Genomic DNA, 18,564 nt, shown 5'->3' on the forward strand with positions numbered 1-18,564 from the left:
GCAAGACCTTGGCCTCACTTACAGAGTGGGAGCCAAACAGGCCTAGCAGCCCCAGAATGGAGGGCTAGACCTTGGTCTTGTGACCAGTCCTGTATCTGCACAGAACACCCATGAGGGGGTTAATGTGGTCTGCAGAACAGGTCTTGGAGAGGAAAAGGGGAACTTTCTGACGTCATGATTATGCTTCACAGAAGGCTTTGTGGGCAATACAACTTCTTTAGAATCCTTTAGGAGGAATAGGGGCCAGGCGCAGTGGCTCACATGTGTAATCCCAGCACTTTGAGAGGCAGAGGCGGGCGGATCACTTGAGGTCAGAAGTTCGAGACTAGCCTGGCCGACATGGTGAAACCCCGTCTCTACTAAAAATACAAAAGTTAGCCGGGCCTGGTGGCAGCTACTCGGGAGGCTGAGGCATGAGAATCACTTGAGCCCGTGAAGCGGAGATTGCAGGGAGCCAAGATCATGCTGCTGCACTCCAACCTGGGTGACAGAGTGAGACTATGTCTAAGAAAAAAAAAAAGAACCTTTAGGAATAGGCCCAGCAGCTGTCTGGAGCTGCCTGGTCAGATGGCTTTTCGGGGTGTCCATGTGAGGTTTTCTCCATTGTGCAAATTGCACTTGCTTGCCTCTCTTGGACACTCTTTTTTTTCCTGGGGCTTTGTGGATGTTTTGCACTTTGAGGCCTGAGCAGGAATGTGATGACACTTGCACTTTTGTGGAGCTGCTGACAAGGACTTGGGCCTCCCTGAGGCGGCACCACCTTTCCTGAACTGGCAGGGGCCCTCCCATTCCACCCACACAATGGGGTCCTGTCAGAAGCCCTGGCTGGCCTTTGAGAAGGAGTCACAGGGAATGCAGGAAGTGTGGGCTTGGCCAAAGGGCAAAGTCGCTGTCTCTTTCCTTCATCATCTCGGGGTAAGGGTAGGTCAGACCCAGGATGGGGAACCGAATGAGGTGGACGGGAGACTCAGGCCCAACAGCAGGGCCGGGGAGCGCTGCCTGAGCGTAGGGAAGCGGGAGGTGACCTGTTCTTGTCACTGGTGCGTGGTCTCCTCATCAGAAAAGTACAGGGAGCTGAGGCAAGGCCTGTTTCTGAGAGCTGGGGCTAGAGCTGGGTGATTAACTTTATGATTTTCTAAGTGTTTTCCCACACATAGTCTCATTTGAAGTTCCCAGAGACCTTGAGGGGTGGTCAGGGCAGCTATTATAATCTGAATTTAGCAAGTAATTAAACTGAGATGCCGAGACCTGAAGCAATGTGCCGTCTGTCACCTGAGAAGCAGAGGAGACATTTAGAACCCAAGCCTCTGGACTGATGTCCCTAGACCACGGCTGTTGAATTAGGAACAGACCCCACGTTCCTCAGTAGAAATGCTTCTCTGATACGGCCACTCATGCTTTGAATTAAATATGTCCTTCCAATCTTCATATAGTCTGAAAATCTTGAGAAAGTTCTCAATTACACTAATAGTTGTTATTATTAAATAACAATATTTTTACATCAAGATAAATGCAAAATAGTATGAAATTAATTTTTATTTTTACTTCCATATAAATTCTAAATAGTATGAAATTAGTTTAGTTGGGTTTTTTTGTTTGTTTTTTCGAGATAGTGTCTCGCTCTGTTGTCCAGGCTAGAGTGCAGTGGCGTGATCTCAGCTCACTGCAACCTCCACCTCCTGAGTTCAAGTCATTCTTCTTCCTCAGCCTCCTGAGTTGCTGGGACTACAGGCATGTGCCACCACACCTGGCTAATTTTTGTATTTTTTTGTAGAGATGGGGTTTCTCCATGTTGGCCAGGCTGGTCTCAAACTCCTGAGCTCAAGTGATCCACCGGCCTTGGCCTCCCAAAGTGTTGGGATTACAGGCGTGAGCCTCCATGCCTGGCCTGAAATTAGTTTTTATTACAACAATATTGAATAATACTGATTAAATAGTTATTTGGTGCTTATAAGTGCCACTATTTTAAGCATTAATTTATTTAATGCTCATAACAGTCCTATAAAGTAGGACTACCGTGATCTCCATTTCACAATGAGAAAACAGGCACTGCACATGTAAGTGATTTGCTCAAGGCTGCATTGGTAATAACTTAAGCAAATTCAGCCTGAGTCCACAGTCCACAGCACCATCCTGCAGAGTGTGTTTCCCATTCATACCCAGGCTGTGGTCGGAAATAACTCAGAGGTACAAAGTCACATCAGCTTTGGACCAAAAACTGCCTTGGACTTTCTCAAATCTTCAAGTCTTTACATAAACCTCACTCAGGTAGCTCCCGTGCCTCAGGCGACCTAGAGAGAGTGGTATGGTTCCTTAATTCTGAGGAGGGAGAGGTTTTAGAAATTTTAAAAAGTAAGAAGCTCTGTGAAATATTTCCTCAGGCCAGACTTCAAACCTTCAGCCATTTTCTCCAGCATGTGAAAGCTGATGGAGTGATTTCCTTCTTGTTTGTTCTAACAGTAGGAAGGGCTGGGTGAGGACCAAGTGCAGCTTCTCAGAACTGGGATTCTGTGATCTGAACTTGGCCTAAAGCGGTGTGTATTTGGGAACTTGGGTGATAGCTTGGAAAGAAAACTTCCTGGAGGCCCCTCATCCCCAGCTTGGATGCAAGCTAATGTCTCTTAACTTTACTAAACCTATTTACTTAGTGGTACAAAATCTTGTAACATTGAGTTGTTGGTTCCTGGCCCAGATACTGTTGAATCAGATGTCTTTCAATAAGGGAATAAGCAGTGAATTTTTTGATTTTGTTTTTTCTTTTCCTTTGGTGTTTGCTGAGATGATTCGCATTGGATTTTAGGCAAGAAGTGTGGAAACTAGAAATCAGAATCCAAGAGTCAAAAGTGAAAAACAGCAAGTGGTTGTAGATGGTTCCGTTTGCGAGTGTCAGCAGGGAAACCAGGGAGTGTCCTGCTCAGGATGGTGCATCTCCCAGATAGCAGCTTGATCCTGTGGGGAGACGATGGTGCAGGAGGAGACGAGCCCAGAGCCTCTGCCTGAAGGCCTCTCTTTGGAGCCCAACCTAAACCTCCCAGGCTTAAGTGATCCTCCCGCCTCAGCCTCCTGTACTACAGGGACTACCGGCATGCATCACCATGCTTGACTAATTCTTGTATTTTTTGTGGAGATAAAGTCTCGCTATGTTGTCCAGGATGATCTTGAACTCCTGACCTCAAACGATTGTCCCACCATGGCCTCCCAAAGCATTGGGGTTACAGGTGTGAGTCACCACACCCGGATTCTCCCTTTTTTTATTTTTTTACCTCCCTGTATTCTTACTGCCTCTGGCAGCCACCTCATATACTTTGAAACAAAATAGGAATATACTTAAGAGATATCTGGAGCCATTGGCGCCCCCTAAAGGCATACCTCTAAGAAGTGTCAGAGGGAGGATATGAACTAGGGTTTCTCAGGTTTTTTCCCCAGCAACAGCCATCTCCCAGCACAAGTAACGTCTGCAGTACAGCTGAAGAATTCACAGAAAGAGCAGAGTTATCTCTTCCCGGAGACCAGTCTGACTTCTTTTAGCAGATATTTATTGCCCTGTGGTAGGCGAGAGGTGTGGAAATGAGGCCCTGCCCACACAGTGCTTACAGCCCGATTCCCACCCAGAGCCGAATTTGGAGCCCATTCAGGTTTGAGTGTAACTCAGAGTCCTTTCTCATCCAGACCATCTTCTGAGAGAAGAGGTAACATATAATAAACATCCCTTGAAGAGCACAGGGTTCAGGAAGAATCAATTCTTAATGCAGTATGTGTGTACGGACCTCTGGCCTGTGTTTTTCAGAGAGGGCGGTAGGTACAGACCTCGATTCCATGCAGACATGACCAACAGAGGAGCCTGATACCTTTACATCTAAAATATAAAGAAGAGGCCGGGCACAGTGGTTCATGCCTATAATCCCAGAACTTTGGGAGGCTGAGGCTGGTGAATCAATTGAGTCCAGGAGTTCGAGACCAGCCTGGCAAACATGATACAACCCTGTCTCTACTAAAAGCACAAAAATTAACCAGGCGTGGTGGTGGGCGCCTGTGATCCCAGCTACTCAGGAGGCTAAGGCAGGACGATCGCTTGAACCTGGGAGCCGGAGGTTGCAGTACGCTGAGATCATGGCACTGCACTCCAGCCTGGTCGACAGAGCGAGACTCTGCGTCAAAAAAATAATAATAATAAAAATAAAATGTAAGAGAAGAATCGCAGAGGAATCTGTTGAATTGGAATCCTAGGACAAGATTTGACCTCTGTGCTATTAAGACAAATGTTTTCATTATCCAGGAGCCCAGCCTGTACTGTGTGCCTTGAGTGGTGGGAGGCCAGTTTGTAACAGCGGCTTTGCAGTGCTGGGGGAGAATGATCAGCTACACACAGGAATCTTGCTCACAGCCCCAGAAACTCCACACTGTGGGCTTCACCTTCTGGAAGTGACACAGTCATGTACACAGGACCTTCCCCACCAGTCTCTACTGCTGAGCCCATCAAGGGAAGTGTGAGGACTTGGAAATGCCACATGCTTTTTAAGAAGCCCGTTCAAACCAACCTTTGTTACAACCCGAGAATGAAATAAGTACTACAAACTATTCAGCCATTGATATTTGTGGCTGTATGACCTTTTTTTTTTTTAAACTTTAAGGACATTGCCCTACTTCTGAAAGTGTGGGGAGGAGTACTCCACTTCACATTGACCTGCAGGGAGCAGTGGGGTTTCCTTTCCGAATAGCTGCGTTTCATTCACAGAACTTAGACCTTCCACTTGCAGAGGCCACAGGCACAACAAAGAACCTGGGTATCCACGAGCTCTGGAGGATTGGTTCGTCTGCCTTGGTAGACGTGTCTTCCACTGACCGCAGGACCTGGCCCGACAGCCTTTTAAGTGCTGGTGCTATAAACCCAAACCTAAAAATGAAGCAGGGTCACATAGTACAGAAAGCTTGGTCTTGGCCAGGCACGGTGGCTCACGCTTGTAATCCCAGCACTTTGGGAGGCCGAGGCAGGCGGATCACGAGGTCAGGAGATCGAGACCACGGTGAAACCCCGTCTCTACTGAAAATACAAAAAAATTAGCTGGGCGTGGTGGCGGGCGCCTGTAGTCGCAGCTACTCAGAGAGGCTGAGGCAGGAGAATGGCGTGAACCCGGTAGGTGGAGCTTGCAGTCAGCCAAGATTGCGCCACTGCACTCCAGCCTGGGCGACAGAGCGAGACTCCATCTCAAAAAATAAAAATAAAAAAAAAATAAAAAATAAAAAAAGAAAGCTTGGTCTTTATGCAGATGATGACAGCCCTCCCTTTGTAGTACGTAAGGCAATGCATAGGAAGATCACTGCTCTCCAACTATTTCTGTTGCTGTTTTCCCCACCAGCTATCAGATCATGCTGGATTGCTGGCACAGAGACCCAAAAGAAAGGCCAAGATTTGCAGAACTCGTGGAAAAACTAGGCGATTTGCTTCAAGCAAATGTACAACAGGTAAAACTAAATTCATCTACATCAAAATGCCTTTGAATGTACATCGGGGGGCATTTTGTTTTTTAAGAGCTATTAATAGAATAGCTGAGATGAGAAGTGTGTGTGTGTGTGTGTGTGTACAAAATTATCTTCTCAAAACACAACCAAGATTGTGCAAATGACATAATCAAAGTTGACATAATGGTTCGTAGAAATTGTTGAAGTCAGAATTGGTGCAATGATAGCTCTATCTTTGGTATTTTAGGATGGTAAAGACTACATCCCAATCAATGCCATACTGACAGGAAATAGTGGGTTTACATACTCAACTCCTGCCTTCTCTGAGGACTTCTTCAAGGAAGGTATTTCAGCTCCGAAGTTTAATTCAGGAAGCTCCGATGATGTCAGGTAAGATTTCTTTCTCAAACTTTATATCACAGAATATTCCAACAAAAAAAAAGAAAGATGAAAGAGAAATAAAGAAATAAAAGAAAGAAAGATGAAAGAGAAAGAAAGAAAGAAAGAAAGAAAGAAAGAAAGAAAGAAAGAAAAATTATGTAGTGATCACCACCCATATGCCCATCCCCTAAATTCAACTGTTGTTAACATTTTGCCCTATTTTGTCTGTTATACTCTGTATGATTGTGTTTATTACGGATTTTTCTTTTTGCTGAACCATTTAAAAGGAGGTATAATAGCACTTTACTCCTAAATACTTTAGTATACATTTTGGAAGAAGGCTATTGTTGCTGGGCACAGTGGTTCGTGCCTGTAATCGCAGCACTTTGGGAGACTGAGGTGGGAGGATCGCTTGAGCCTAGGAGTTCAAAATCTGCCTCGGCAACATAGAGAGACCTCGTCTTACTAAAAATTAAAAAATTAGCCGGGTGTGGTGGTGGGCACCTGTAGTCCCAGCTATCAGGAGGCTGAGGTTGGAGGATCACTTGAGCCCAGGAGATAGAGGCTGCAGTGAGCTATGATTATGTGACTGCACTCAAAAAAGGACATTCTCCTGTGTAAACCACACCAAAATTATCACACCAAATAAATTCCTTAATGCCATCTAATAGTCAAATTTCCATAATTCCACCCAAGTGTCTTTACATGTTTTTTTTTTTAAAAGCAAGATCCAATTAAGAATAACAGATTACATTTTCTTAAGTTTCTTGTCTATCTTATTCTAGAACCTTCCCCCATCTTTTCTTTTCCCCATTACATTGAATTTTTTGGTGAAACCTTAGATAAAACTAAACAAAGAAAGCGAGCTGTGTTTTCATTTGTTTTGCTTTGTTTTGACCTAACCAACGAATCTATCCCGTATTACTGCAGAGGCAATTGGAGAAAGGACAAGGCAAGGGAACGAATACGTACTGTGGCCATTGCTGGCCCGGGGCCTGCACTTCAGGACTGATAGTTAGGCATGCATGAAACCTGGGCAGGGCTGATGGTTACACAGACGCGTGCTGGGTCTGGCAAGGTGCTAGGCTTTTTCCATATATCAACTCCTTTTACGCTCACAGCAGTCTTGGGAAGAACATATCATTCCCATTTACACAAATGGGGACCTTAAGGCTCCCAAAAGGAAGTCTTGCCGAAATTGTGGCTAGAAAGTGGCAGAATAATTTTCTAACCCAGGAGTTCTGACCCTCCCTCCCTGTACCCGATGCAGTCAGGACTCCTTTTAGGGCCTCCAGACTGTACTATGGGCCTCTAGCATCTCTCTTTGCAGCAGGCACAGCTCTCTGGCTCTGACCTCAGTTCAGCCACCAGGGAAGACATGGGAAGGAGCTGCAGCAATCAGAAAATACCGCTTGCAGCCGGGCACAGTGGCTCACGCCTGTAATCCCAGCACTTTGGGAGGCTGAGACGGGTGGATCACCTGAGGTCAGGAGTTCAAGACCAGTCTGGCCAACATGGTGAAATCCCGTCTCTACTAAAAATATGAAAATTAGCTGGATGTGGTGGCACGCACTTGTAGTCCCAGCTACTCGGGAGGCTGAGGTGGGAGAATCACTTGAACCAGGGAGGCGGAGGTTTCAGTGAGCCGAGATCGTGCCACTGCACTCCAGCCTGGGTGACAGAGCGAGACTCTGTCTCCAAAAAAAAAAAACAAAAAGGGAAAAAAGAAAATACTGCTACCCACTTGTGACAGGCCTCAAAGAAACCCAGTGGGCAAATCCAGACTCGTGGTGATGGATTACAGGTCAGCCTCACTGTTCAGGCCTCACAACCAGCCCAAGAGGCTGAAGCAGATGTGTCATCATTTTGTAAAGTTTGGAAAACTAGTTCGGATTAAATAAATTGGCAAGGTCTGGCTGGGTTAGAGAGAGGGAGGGGAGGAGTGGGTGGCATGGCAAAGTTATATGTGGACCCTTCTAAGGCTGCTTAGCCTTAAGCCAGTGGGTAGCTTGCCCAAGACACTGGGACTGGCAGAGAGTGACACAGTATGGGACTGAGAAATTCAGTCAGTAGGTGAACTTGCCTTGTGAGTAACCACAGAGTGGATGTCTCCAATAGTCTTTCCTAATAGATCATCAACAAAGTCAGTAGGTAGTTATAGAGACATCATACAACACTACCCAATTCTCCCAATCTGTAATCACAATTAAAAAAAAAAAAAATACAAGCCTGGCGCTAGCACTCGATTATGCCATTAAATAATATTTAGCCGTGTAGCCATGCCAGGTCATTTTGCCGCCTCACATCCTTTTCGGAGCACCTGATAAAGTCATATCACTTCCCTGCACATCATTTCTCTCCTGTGCCATTGGGCGCTCAGACGAAACGATGCCTCCAGTCTCTCCTAGGTCTGGCATTCTCTGATTTCACAACGGACCAGAGTAGGTCCCTCTGGGAGTTTCCTCAACACGACAGAATGTGAATTGACAACCATGGGAGGCAGTGGCAATGCTGTCAGGATTCCCAGGGGTCACGGCGGGGAGACTGGGGCCTCGGGTTAGGTGATTCCTGTTGGTGTGTTGGTTCATCTTAGCTGGGATATGGTGCCTGTGGTCTCCTGACTCATTAGAGCTGGATGCCTTTTCCTGTCTTGATAATTCTTTCTGTTTCTTCATTAGATATGTAAATGCTTTCAAGTTCATGAGCCTGGAAAGAATCAAAACCTTTGAAGAACTTTTACCAAATGCCACCTCCATGTTTGATGTAAGTCATGAAGTTAAGGTACCCAGTGCACCCTGACAGAACCGTTCTTCGGATCCCTTCCAAACACCAACGCCAGTAATGTAGTAGCTCTTGGTCAGCAAGGGTCTGGATTCAGGAGTGGCTGAAATGACAGTGTCGGGAGGACTGACAACTAGACCTAGCTGTGCAGAACTAATTTGAAAGTCGAGTTCCGTGAACTCACTCCAGGACCCAAGTCCCTGCGTAGTAGGAATTTAGACCCTTAGGAAACTCCATTGTGTGTTTCTAAGCTGCTTAGCTGTCAGTGACGCAGCTTTGCTTTCAGAGTAACAGAGAAACTCCCAGCTGTGTGGGTGGTGGGCTTTGTGATGTAACAGAGAGCGCTCTCCTGCAAGCAGCCTTCAGGCTGGGAGGGGTCCACCTAAGCCTTTTGCTCCTTTCCCCTGAGGCTCTACAGATTGAACAGCCGTGTTCCTGCCCAGCCACACTGGGAGAAGCTAACCAGTATAGCCTGGCAAACAAAAGGCCTCCCAGCTCTTCTCTCTAAAGCCCTGTGATGTGGGGTTGAGGGGCTAAGGGGAGGAGAGGAGGATGGGCAGGAGCGATACTGCAGTTCTGATGTTGCAGACTCTGGGACTCAAAGTGTGATCTCCAAATAGGCAGATTCCTATGACCTAGGAACCGGCTAGAAATGCCAGCTCTCAGGACCTGCCCACACCCACTGAGTCAGGCTGTGCCTTGGCAAGATCCCTAGGGGATTCCTGCGCACATTAATGTTTAAGAAGTGCTGGTGAGACTGGGCGCGGTGGCTCAAGCCTGTAATACCAGCACTTTGGGAAGCCGAGGCAGGCGGATCACGAGGTCAGGAGATCGAGACCATCCTGGCTAACACGGTGAAACCCCGTCTCTACGAAAAACACAAAAAAATGAGCTGGGCGTGGTGGTGGGCGCCTGTAGTCCCAGCTACTAGGAAGCCTGAGGCAGGAGAATGGTGTGAACCCGGGAGGTGGAGGTTGCAGTGAGCCAAGATCGTGCCACTGCACTCCAGCCTGGGCGACGGAGCGAGACTCCATCTCAAAAAAAAAAGAAGCGCTGGTAATGACCATGTCCCATAAAAGGCCTGGAAGGCCAACGACAGTGTGAAGGTGATCACTACAATCAGTGTGGCCTTGAGGCAAGCACAGTCACCCTTAAAAAAAAAAAAAAACCACAACCTTGTCAGACACACCAGATAAAGGGAAATATTATTTTAAATATTTTAAGCATCAAAAATAAGCTGAAGAATATAAAGGTGAAGTATATGGATATCTTGTTTGACTGCTTGGTACTTTTTTTTCAAGGCCAAGGGAAAAATACTGAGCAAAACGTGAAAGAATTCTCAACCTTCACCCTCCCCACCCTAAATCAGTGGTGAATGATGACAGCTTCTTTGTTTGCTTAGGTGTTTACTCATAATTAAGGACACCAACACTGCCCTGTAACAGCCTTAAAGGGTGGCAGGAACAAAGCGTGGGATCCACTTACTGGAACATGCCGTATTAACAAAGTAGTGAAGAGTCTGCAGGCAACTCACTGCCAAAAGAAACCAACAAGGAAGTCTAATTGCTGGAGACCATGACCAAGGGCGGGGGCGCTGAGAATTCCATTGAGTTCAAGAAAAAAAATCGAACCATGTCTTTACGATTTCTTAGAATTTGTGTCTGTGATGGCCACCGCTACCATAGCATACTCACAGTCAATCGTGATCTGCCAGATTAGTTTTAGTATCTTTATGCAATAAATTGCATCAAAGTTTACTATGGAAAATGCTAACCTGTTACTTGCCATTTTCCTTTTTGCTTAAATGTATTTACTTCACGTTCAGGAAGGGCCTCAAAGTCACTGGGGATCAGACATGATTTGCAGCGGGTCAAGTTTGTAGTGGCCAACTTAGAGAAAATGCTTTGTCTCAATAGGCTGGGATTGTGGAGGGTGAGGCAGAGCCTGGATCAACAGATGCATCCCAGGATCATCCCTCAGGCTCAGCATGGACCCCCACTGGGCCAGGCAAGAGTATAACCTTTCTCCTTCTCCCCCCAGGACTACCAGGGGGACAGCAGCACTCTGTTGGCCTCTCCCATGCTGAAGCGCTTCACCTGGACTGACAGCAAACCCAAGGCCTCGCTCAAGATTGAGTAAGGATTGGGTATCTTTTCTGTGATCAGTTGATGGAGGGGTACGAGGGGAGATGCCGGGGGTAGGTGGTATAATGAGGGATGTTTGAGGACTACTTGCCCTCCCGAACTATAGTGTCCGGGCGTTGTAGAAAACCATTTTCCCCCAGAAGGCAAAAAAAGGGGAACACCAAATGGGACATATGAGCACCAAGCTCTGGGGAAAACATGCAGAAAATCTTGCAAAGACAGGCAGTCCAGACGTGGGAAGCACAGTGCCTCAGGTGAAAGAAGCCTGATGTGCCCACCTGTGCATGGGGCAGACGGAGACACGCTCCCAGCGGTGGGAGAGGATGCCCCCGCTGTTACTCCCTATGCCAGCAGGTTCATACACGAGGAGTCACAGCACTGTTTTCCAGGGCTAAGACCTGCTGCACCCTGAGAGCTCAGCCCCTACAGATGAACGACTTTCTCATTTCATCCTGGCACCCTTTTCTCACTTGACAATTTCTCCACAAAGCCCTGGCTTGACCAGTCCACCAGCTCCTCCCTCCATGCCGTGGCCACCACTGTGGAGTCCTTGCCTTATGCACCACCGAATGCCACTGCAGCTTCTCCGCGCTGGTCTCTACCTCGCAACGGTGCTGGACTGGGAAAAACTGCGCCTGTCAGATGTTCCTTCCTTTCCTCATTCAAATGCCTGTCCCTGTCTCACCCAAAGGCAGAACCTGCTCCTCTTTCACCTAAATCCAGGGTGGGCAGCCATTTTTTTAAAGGGCTGGATAGTCAGCAAATGCTCCCTACTGCCATTAGCAGGGGTGTCCAATATTTTGACTTCCCTGGGCCACAATGGAAGAAGAATTATCTTGGGTCACACATAAAATACACTGACACTGACGATAGCCAGTAAGCTAAAAAAGTTGCAAAAAAATCTCATAATGTTTTAAGAAAGTTTACGAGTTTGTGTTGGACTGCATTCAAAGCCATCCTGGGATTCATGTAGCCCGCGGGCCACAAGTTGGGCAAGCTTGCATTATAGTATAAAAAGCAACCATAGACAATACATCATCAAGTAGGCACGGCTCTGTTCCCACACACTGTATTTACAGAAACAGGTGGGCATGGCCAGTGAGTACATGAAAAGATGCTCAACATCATCAGTCATCAGGGAAATACAAATCAAGACTACCATGAGGGGCTGGGCGTGGCGGCTCATGCAGTAGTCTCAGCACTTTGGGAGGCCGAGGTGGGTGGATCACTTGAGCCCAGGAGCAACATGGCAAAATCCTGTCTCTACTAAAACTACAGAAATTAGCCGGACATGCTGGCATGTGCCTGTAGTCCCAGCTACTTGGCAGGTGGGGGTGGGAGGATCACTTGAGCTTGGGAGGTTGAGGCTGCAGTGAGCCACAATTGTACCACTACACTCTAGCGTGGGTGACAGAGGGAGAAAAAAGGGAAAGAAATTACCATGAGATACCACTTCACACCCATGAGGATAGCTAGATGAAGTCAGTGTGGTGAGGATATGGAGAAATTGGAACTCTCATACACTGCTGGTGGAAATGTAAAATGGCGCAGTCACTTTGGAAAACAGTTTAGCTGTTGCCCAAAACGTTAAAGAATTATCCCGAGACTCAGCAATTCAACTCCTAGGTATATACTCAAGAGAAATGAAAACTGATGTCTGCAGCAAAACTTGCATACAGATGTTCATAGCAGCATTATTCATAATAGCCAAAAGTAGAAACAACCTAAATATCCATCAGTTGATGACTCAATGAATAAAATATGGTATATCCACACAATATAATAGTCAATAAAAAGTATGAAGTATACAGGCATGCTACAACATGGATGAACCTTGAAAATATTATGCTAAGTAAAAGAAGCCTGTCATAAAATATCTCCTATTGTATGATTCCTTTTATATGAAATGCCCAGAATTGGTAAATCTAAAGACAGAAAGCAGACCAGTCGTTTCCTCAGGCTGGGGCTGGAGGGTGTGAGGAAGAAAGACTGCTAATGCGTATGCATTTTGGGGGATGATGACAACGCTCTAAAGTTGATTATGGTGATGGTTGCACAATTTGTGTCTATACAAAAAACCACTGGCTTACACATTTTAAATAGGTGAATTATGCAGTATGTAAATTATATCTCCATAAAGCTCTCATTAAAAAAAAAAACACCAGACAGGTGGGCAGATATGGGTTATAGTTTTTGAACCCTGATCTAAATCAAAGGATGGTAACAACTGCGTCCAAGTGATGTAGTTAGCACAGTTCATCAACCACAAGTAAATGGGAAAGACAGGGGCATTTCCAGGCAAACATCTGCGTGTGTGTTTCCTTTTCACATGAGCACAATGGTATTAGAATTGAGTTACAGCAGATCAGAGGCACCAATGAGGAATGAATGCATCAAAGGGGAAGGTAGGATACTTGCTCTTTTGTTTCCTACTTTGGAACACTTCAGAAAATAGGTGGTGACTAATTTTATCTAGATATTTGTTAAAGAAGACCATAAATTATATCCCCTACTCTGAGACTGAAAATATAGAACGTGGACATGTTAGTCCAGACCAGTCTAAAACAAGCTTCACAGGTTCCCTGCCTCATCCCAGATCCTTTGAAAATAAAAAATTTGAATGAATATTAAAGGGCAAGAGCAGCCCTTCTTCCTCAGGTGTCCGTCCTGGTCTGGATGTAACATAGAGGACCCAGAAGCAAGTTTCTCCACCCTTGAGCCTTGCTGGTGATAAGCAGCACCATAACTAAAAACATTTCCTCTTCTAGAACACAGGCACGCTAGGGAGAGAGGCACTCACTTGTGTGTGTGAAGCTCTATTGTTTTTTGAGACTGTTGTAATAAATTGCCACTAACTTGGAAACTTACAAGAGAAATGTATTCTCTTGCAGTTCTGGAGGCCAGAAGGGATATAAAATATGAAAAATTTGAATATTTTGGAGGGCAGGAGGCATTTCTCAGCCTACCACAGAAGCTGTTTGACCCAAGAATAGGAGAGGGCTGCACCCAAGTCTTGGAGTTACTTTCCACCTGGATTATGGATTTGCGTTATCTTATACATTTCATACCCTCCCCCAGCCACTGTCTTTCTGCCCAATGACACCAAGCTGTTAAGAGGGAGGCCGTGTGCAGATTTAGAACAGAGGAAATCTGACAGCAATTGAGGAGGGGTTCAAAAATCATGAACTCTAGGACAGGTATGAACAAATGACCCACTCAGAAAGAGTGGATTTTAGTGTCTTTGTTTTCTAAAAACCAATTTTGAATATTTGATTTCTTTCCTTTCTTTCTTTAGCTTGAGAGTAACCAGTAAAAGTAAGGAGTCGGGGCTATCTGATGTCAGCAGGCCCAGTTTCTGCCATTCCAGCTGTGGGCACATCAGCGACGGCAAGCGCAGGTTCACCTACGACAACGCTGAGCTGGAAAGGAAAATTGCGTGCTGCTCCCCGCCCCCAGACTACAACTCGGTGGTCCTGTACTCCACCCCACCCATCTAGAGTTTGACACGAAGCCTTATTTCTAGAAGCACGTGTATTTATACCCCCAGGAAACTAGCTTTTGCCAGTATTATGCATATATAAGTTTACACCTTTACCTTTCCGTGGGAGCCAGCTGCTTTTTGTGATTTTTTTAATAGTGCTTTTTTTTTTTTTTTTTGACTAACAAGAATGTAACTCCAGATAGAGAAATAGTGACAAGTGAAGAACTCTACTGCTAAATCCTCATGTTACTCAGTGTTAGAGAAATCCTTTCTAAACCCAATGACTTCCCTGCTCCAACCCCTGCCACCTCAGGGCACGCAGGACCAGTTTGATTGAGGAGCTGCACTGATCACTCAATGCATCATGGAGCCCACCGGGCCAGCCCTGCAGCCCAAAACCCAGGGCAACAAGCCCGTTAGCCCCAGGGATCACTGGCTGGCCTGAGCAACATCTCGGGAGTCCTCTAGCAGGCCTAAGACACGTGAGGAGGTAAAGGAAAAAAGCAAAAAGCAAGGGAGAAAAGAGAAACCGGGAGAAGGCATGAGAAAGAATTTGAGACGTGGGCAGGGAGGGGGACGGGGCTCAGCAATGCCATTTCAGTGGCTTCCCAGCTCTAACCCTTCTACATTTGACGGCCCAGCCAGGAGCAGACGGGACAGCGATGAGGGGATGCTTTCTGGATTCTGGGAGGCAAGAAAAGGACAAATATCTTTTTTGGAACTAAAGCAAATTTTAGAACTTTACCTATGGAAGTGGTTCTATGTCCATTCTCATTCGTGGCATGTTTTGATTTATAGCACTGAGGGTGGCACTCAACTCTGAGCCCATACTTTTGGCTCCTCTAGTAAGATGCACTGAAAACGTAGCCAGAGTTAGGTTGTCTCCATGGCATGATGGCCTTACACTTAAAATGTCACATTCTATTTTGGGTATTAATATATAGTCCAGACACTTAACTCAATTTCTTGGTATTATCCTGTTTTGCACAGTTAGTTGTGAAAGAAAGCTGAGAAGAATGAAAATGCAGTCCTGAGGAGAGTTTTCTCCATACCAAAACTAGGGCTGATGGAGGAAAAAGGTCAATAAGGTCAAGGGAAAACCCGGTCTCTATACCAACCAAACCAATTCACCAACACAGTTGGGACCCAAAACACAGGAAGTCAGTCACGTTTCCTTTTCATTTAATGGGGATTCCACTATCTCACACTAATCTGGAAGGATGTGGAAGAGCATTAGCTGACGCATATTAAGCACTTTAAGCTTCTTGAGAAAAAAGGTGGTATGTAATTTATGCAAGATATTTCTCCAGTTGGGACTCAGGATATTAGTTAATGAGCCATCGCTAGAAGAAAAGCCCATTTTCAACTGCTTTGAACCTTGCCTGGGGTCTGAGCATGATGGGAATAGGGAGACAGGGTAGGAAAGGGCGCCTACTCTTCAGGGTCTAAAGATCAAGTGGGCCTTGGATCGCTAAGCTGGCTCTGTTTGATGCTATTTATGCAAGTTAGGGTCTATGTATTTAGGATGTCTGCACCTTCTGCAGCCAGTCAGAAGCTGGACAGGCAACAGTGGATTGCTGCTTCTTGGGGAAAAGAGTATGCTTTCTTTTATCCATGTAACTTAACTGTAGAACCTGAGCTCTAAGTAACAGAAGAATGTATGCCTCTGTTCTTATGTGCCACATCCTTGTTTAAAGGCTCTCTGTATGAAGAGATGGGACCGTCATCAGCACATTCCCTAGTGAGCCTACTGGCTCCTGGCAGCGGCTTTTGTGGAAGACTCACTAGCCAGAAGAGAGGAGTGGGACAGGCCTCTCCACCAAGATCTAAATCCAAACAAAAGCAGGCTAGAGCCAGAAGAGAGGACAAATCTTTGTTCTTCCTCTTCTTTACATATGCAAACCACCTGTGACGGCTGGCAATGTTATAAATCAGGTAACTGGAAGGAGGTTAAACACAGAAAAAAGAAGACCTCAGTCAATTCTCTACTTTTTTTTTCCAAGTCAGATAACAGCCCAGCAAATAGTGATAACAAATAAAACCTTAGCTATTCATATGTCTCGATTTCAATAATCTAATTCTTAATCATTAAGAGACCATAATAAATACTCCTTTCCAAGAGAAAAGCAAAACCATTAGAATTATATTACTCAGCTCCTTCAAACTCAGGTTTGTAGCATATGAGTCCATCCATCAGTCAAAGAATGGTTCCATCTGGAGTCTTAATGTAGAAAGAAAAATGGAGGCTTGTAATAATGAGGTAGTTACAAAATGCTTGTTCATTAAAATAGCACTGAAAATTGAAACATGAATTAACTGATAATATTCCAATCATTTGCCATTTATGACAAAAATGGTTGGCACTAACAAAGAACGAGCACTTCCTTTCAGAGTTTCTGAGATAATGTGCATGGAACAGTGTGGGTGGAACGGGGCTGAAACCGTATGCAAGTCTGTGTCTTGTAAGTCCAAGAAGTGACGCCTAGATGTTAATTTTAGGGACCCGTGCCTTGTTTCCTAGCCCATAAGAATGCAAACATCAAACAGATACTCGCTAGCCTCATTTAAATTGATTAAAGGAGGAGTGCATCTTTGGCCAACAGTGGTGTAACTATATGTGTATGTGTGCGTGCGTGTGTGTGTGTGTGTGTGTTTTGTGCATAACTATTTAAGGAAACTGGAATTTTAAAGTTACTTTTATACAAACCAAGAATATATGCTACAGATATAAGACAGACATGGTTTGGTCCTATATTTCTAGTCATGATGAATGTATTTTGTATACCATCTTCATATAATAAAATTAACTCTAAAAACGTATATATTTTCTCCCTGATTTGCTTGTAAGTGTAAAAAGGAGATCACAGGTGTCCCTGGGGGTGGAGGACTAGTGTTCTTTATTAAACACAGCACAAGAAAGATAAAGCAAATGCTGCTGAAGAGAAGGCCAAGAGGTTTCTATCGGTCCTAGAAAATGGCTGTGCTAAACAATCAGAACATTGCAAACAGTAAGTAAAAAACAAAATCAAACTAGGCAGATTGCCCAGAAAACTAAACCCTAACATCAACAGGATCGTGAAACAAGTAAAGCATATGCTGGGTGTGAGTGCCAGCCGCAGAGAAAAGTGCCCTCAATTAAAAAGAGGCAGTTGTCCCCAAACACTAATTTTCAGCTGATAATTAGCATAATCACAGAGGGTGTGTGCACATGCTGCAGAAACCACACAAAATAACAGGCAAAAGCTTGACACCCAAGAATGTAGAAGTACAAATGCCAGCTCAGTATTCTTCAATCTTGCTTTGTGGATTACGTCCTAGGAAAACAACTCAGGTCATAAGTACTAGAAATTGAATAAGTGACCAACACTTTGTCTTAGAAAGTGGTCATAGTATTACCTGCCTAATAACATCATAAGGAAACTAGATTGGAAAGATATTTTGAGGGGAAAAAATAGGCCTACTTTATTTGGGACAAAGACAATAAAAATGGATAAATGACAAATCTCAGTAAACTTTTAGTTAACTCAAGAGGGCAAGAAGCATTTCGTCTTCAAGAATCTGAAATCCTTTAAAAAGTATTATGGGTTTCATAACATAAGAATAAAATCATTCATTCAGGCAGATGACTTGAAGAATGCTTGAGGAATCAATGTCGCATCATAGTTTAGAAATGTTCTCATGGCTCTGGAAACTTATAGTACATTTGGGAATTTATTTTTATTTTTTCCTCCAGCAGAAGTATGGCCTAGTAACGTTTATTGGACTCCTCGGTGTTAAACATATTACCAGATTTTGGGTTTCACAGGCCAGGAAATTAAAAAAAAAAAATCCTTGATCCCAACACAGGGATGGCCATTCTTCTATTCTGTGAACTAAGAACACTTAAGGGAGGGGGAAAAAAAAAAACCCAAAATCCAACCAGATGCTACTAATGTTCTATTTCCTGATCTGGGTGGTAGTGCACAGGTATGCTCACTTCATGATGAGTCACTGAGCTGCACACTTACTTGTGAATGTGTGTGTATATATATGAATGTATGTGTACATATATGAATGTATGTATACAATTCTTCAATACAATATTACTAAAAGAAGAAAAAACCCCTACCATTTAGTACCACAACTTTTCATAGGAGAAAACCCATTTTAAAAGGTGGAAGGGCTGAATCTCAGACTAAAATATATTTGTATTTGAAACATACCTATATTATCCTTCTTTTTCCCATTTTCATTTGTACTAGAATAAACTAATGAACACATGTTGTTCCACAGATTGGTATTTGGGAAGCAGTGATAGCTAGTAATTGCTATCATTGC

At 44.7% G+C, this 18,564-nt stretch overlaps 1 protein-coding gene across 1 annotated transcript in view; it reads left to right on the forward strand.

The window, feature by feature from the left end:
* Nucleotides 1-17,067, forward strand: part of FLT1 (fms related tyrosine kinase 1) — a 195,722-nt gene extending 178,655 nt beyond the window's left edge. The window contains exons 26-30 of the mRNA XM_003270218.2: nucleotides 5,358-5,463; nucleotides 5,708-5,850; nucleotides 8,520-8,604; nucleotides 10,663-10,757; nucleotides 14,062-17,067. Coding sequence (XP_003270266.1) covers nucleotides 5,358-5,463; nucleotides 5,708-5,850; nucleotides 8,520-8,604; nucleotides 10,663-10,757; nucleotides 14,062-14,263 — 631 coding nt within the window. The 3' untranslated portion in view covers nucleotides 14,264-17,067. The remainder of the gene's footprint in view (nucleotides 1-5,357; nucleotides 5,464-5,707; nucleotides 5,851-8,519; nucleotides 8,605-10,662; nucleotides 10,758-14,061) is intronic.
* Nucleotides 17,068-18,564: the final 1,497 nt, after the last annotated feature.

This window comes from Nomascus leucogenys, chromosome 9 (assembly GCF_006542625.1).
Source record: "Nomascus leucogenys isolate Asia chromosome 9, Asia_NLE_v1, whole genome shotgun sequence".
NCBI lineage: Eukaryota > Metazoa > Chordata > Mammalia > Primates > Hylobatidae > Nomascus > Nomascus leucogenys.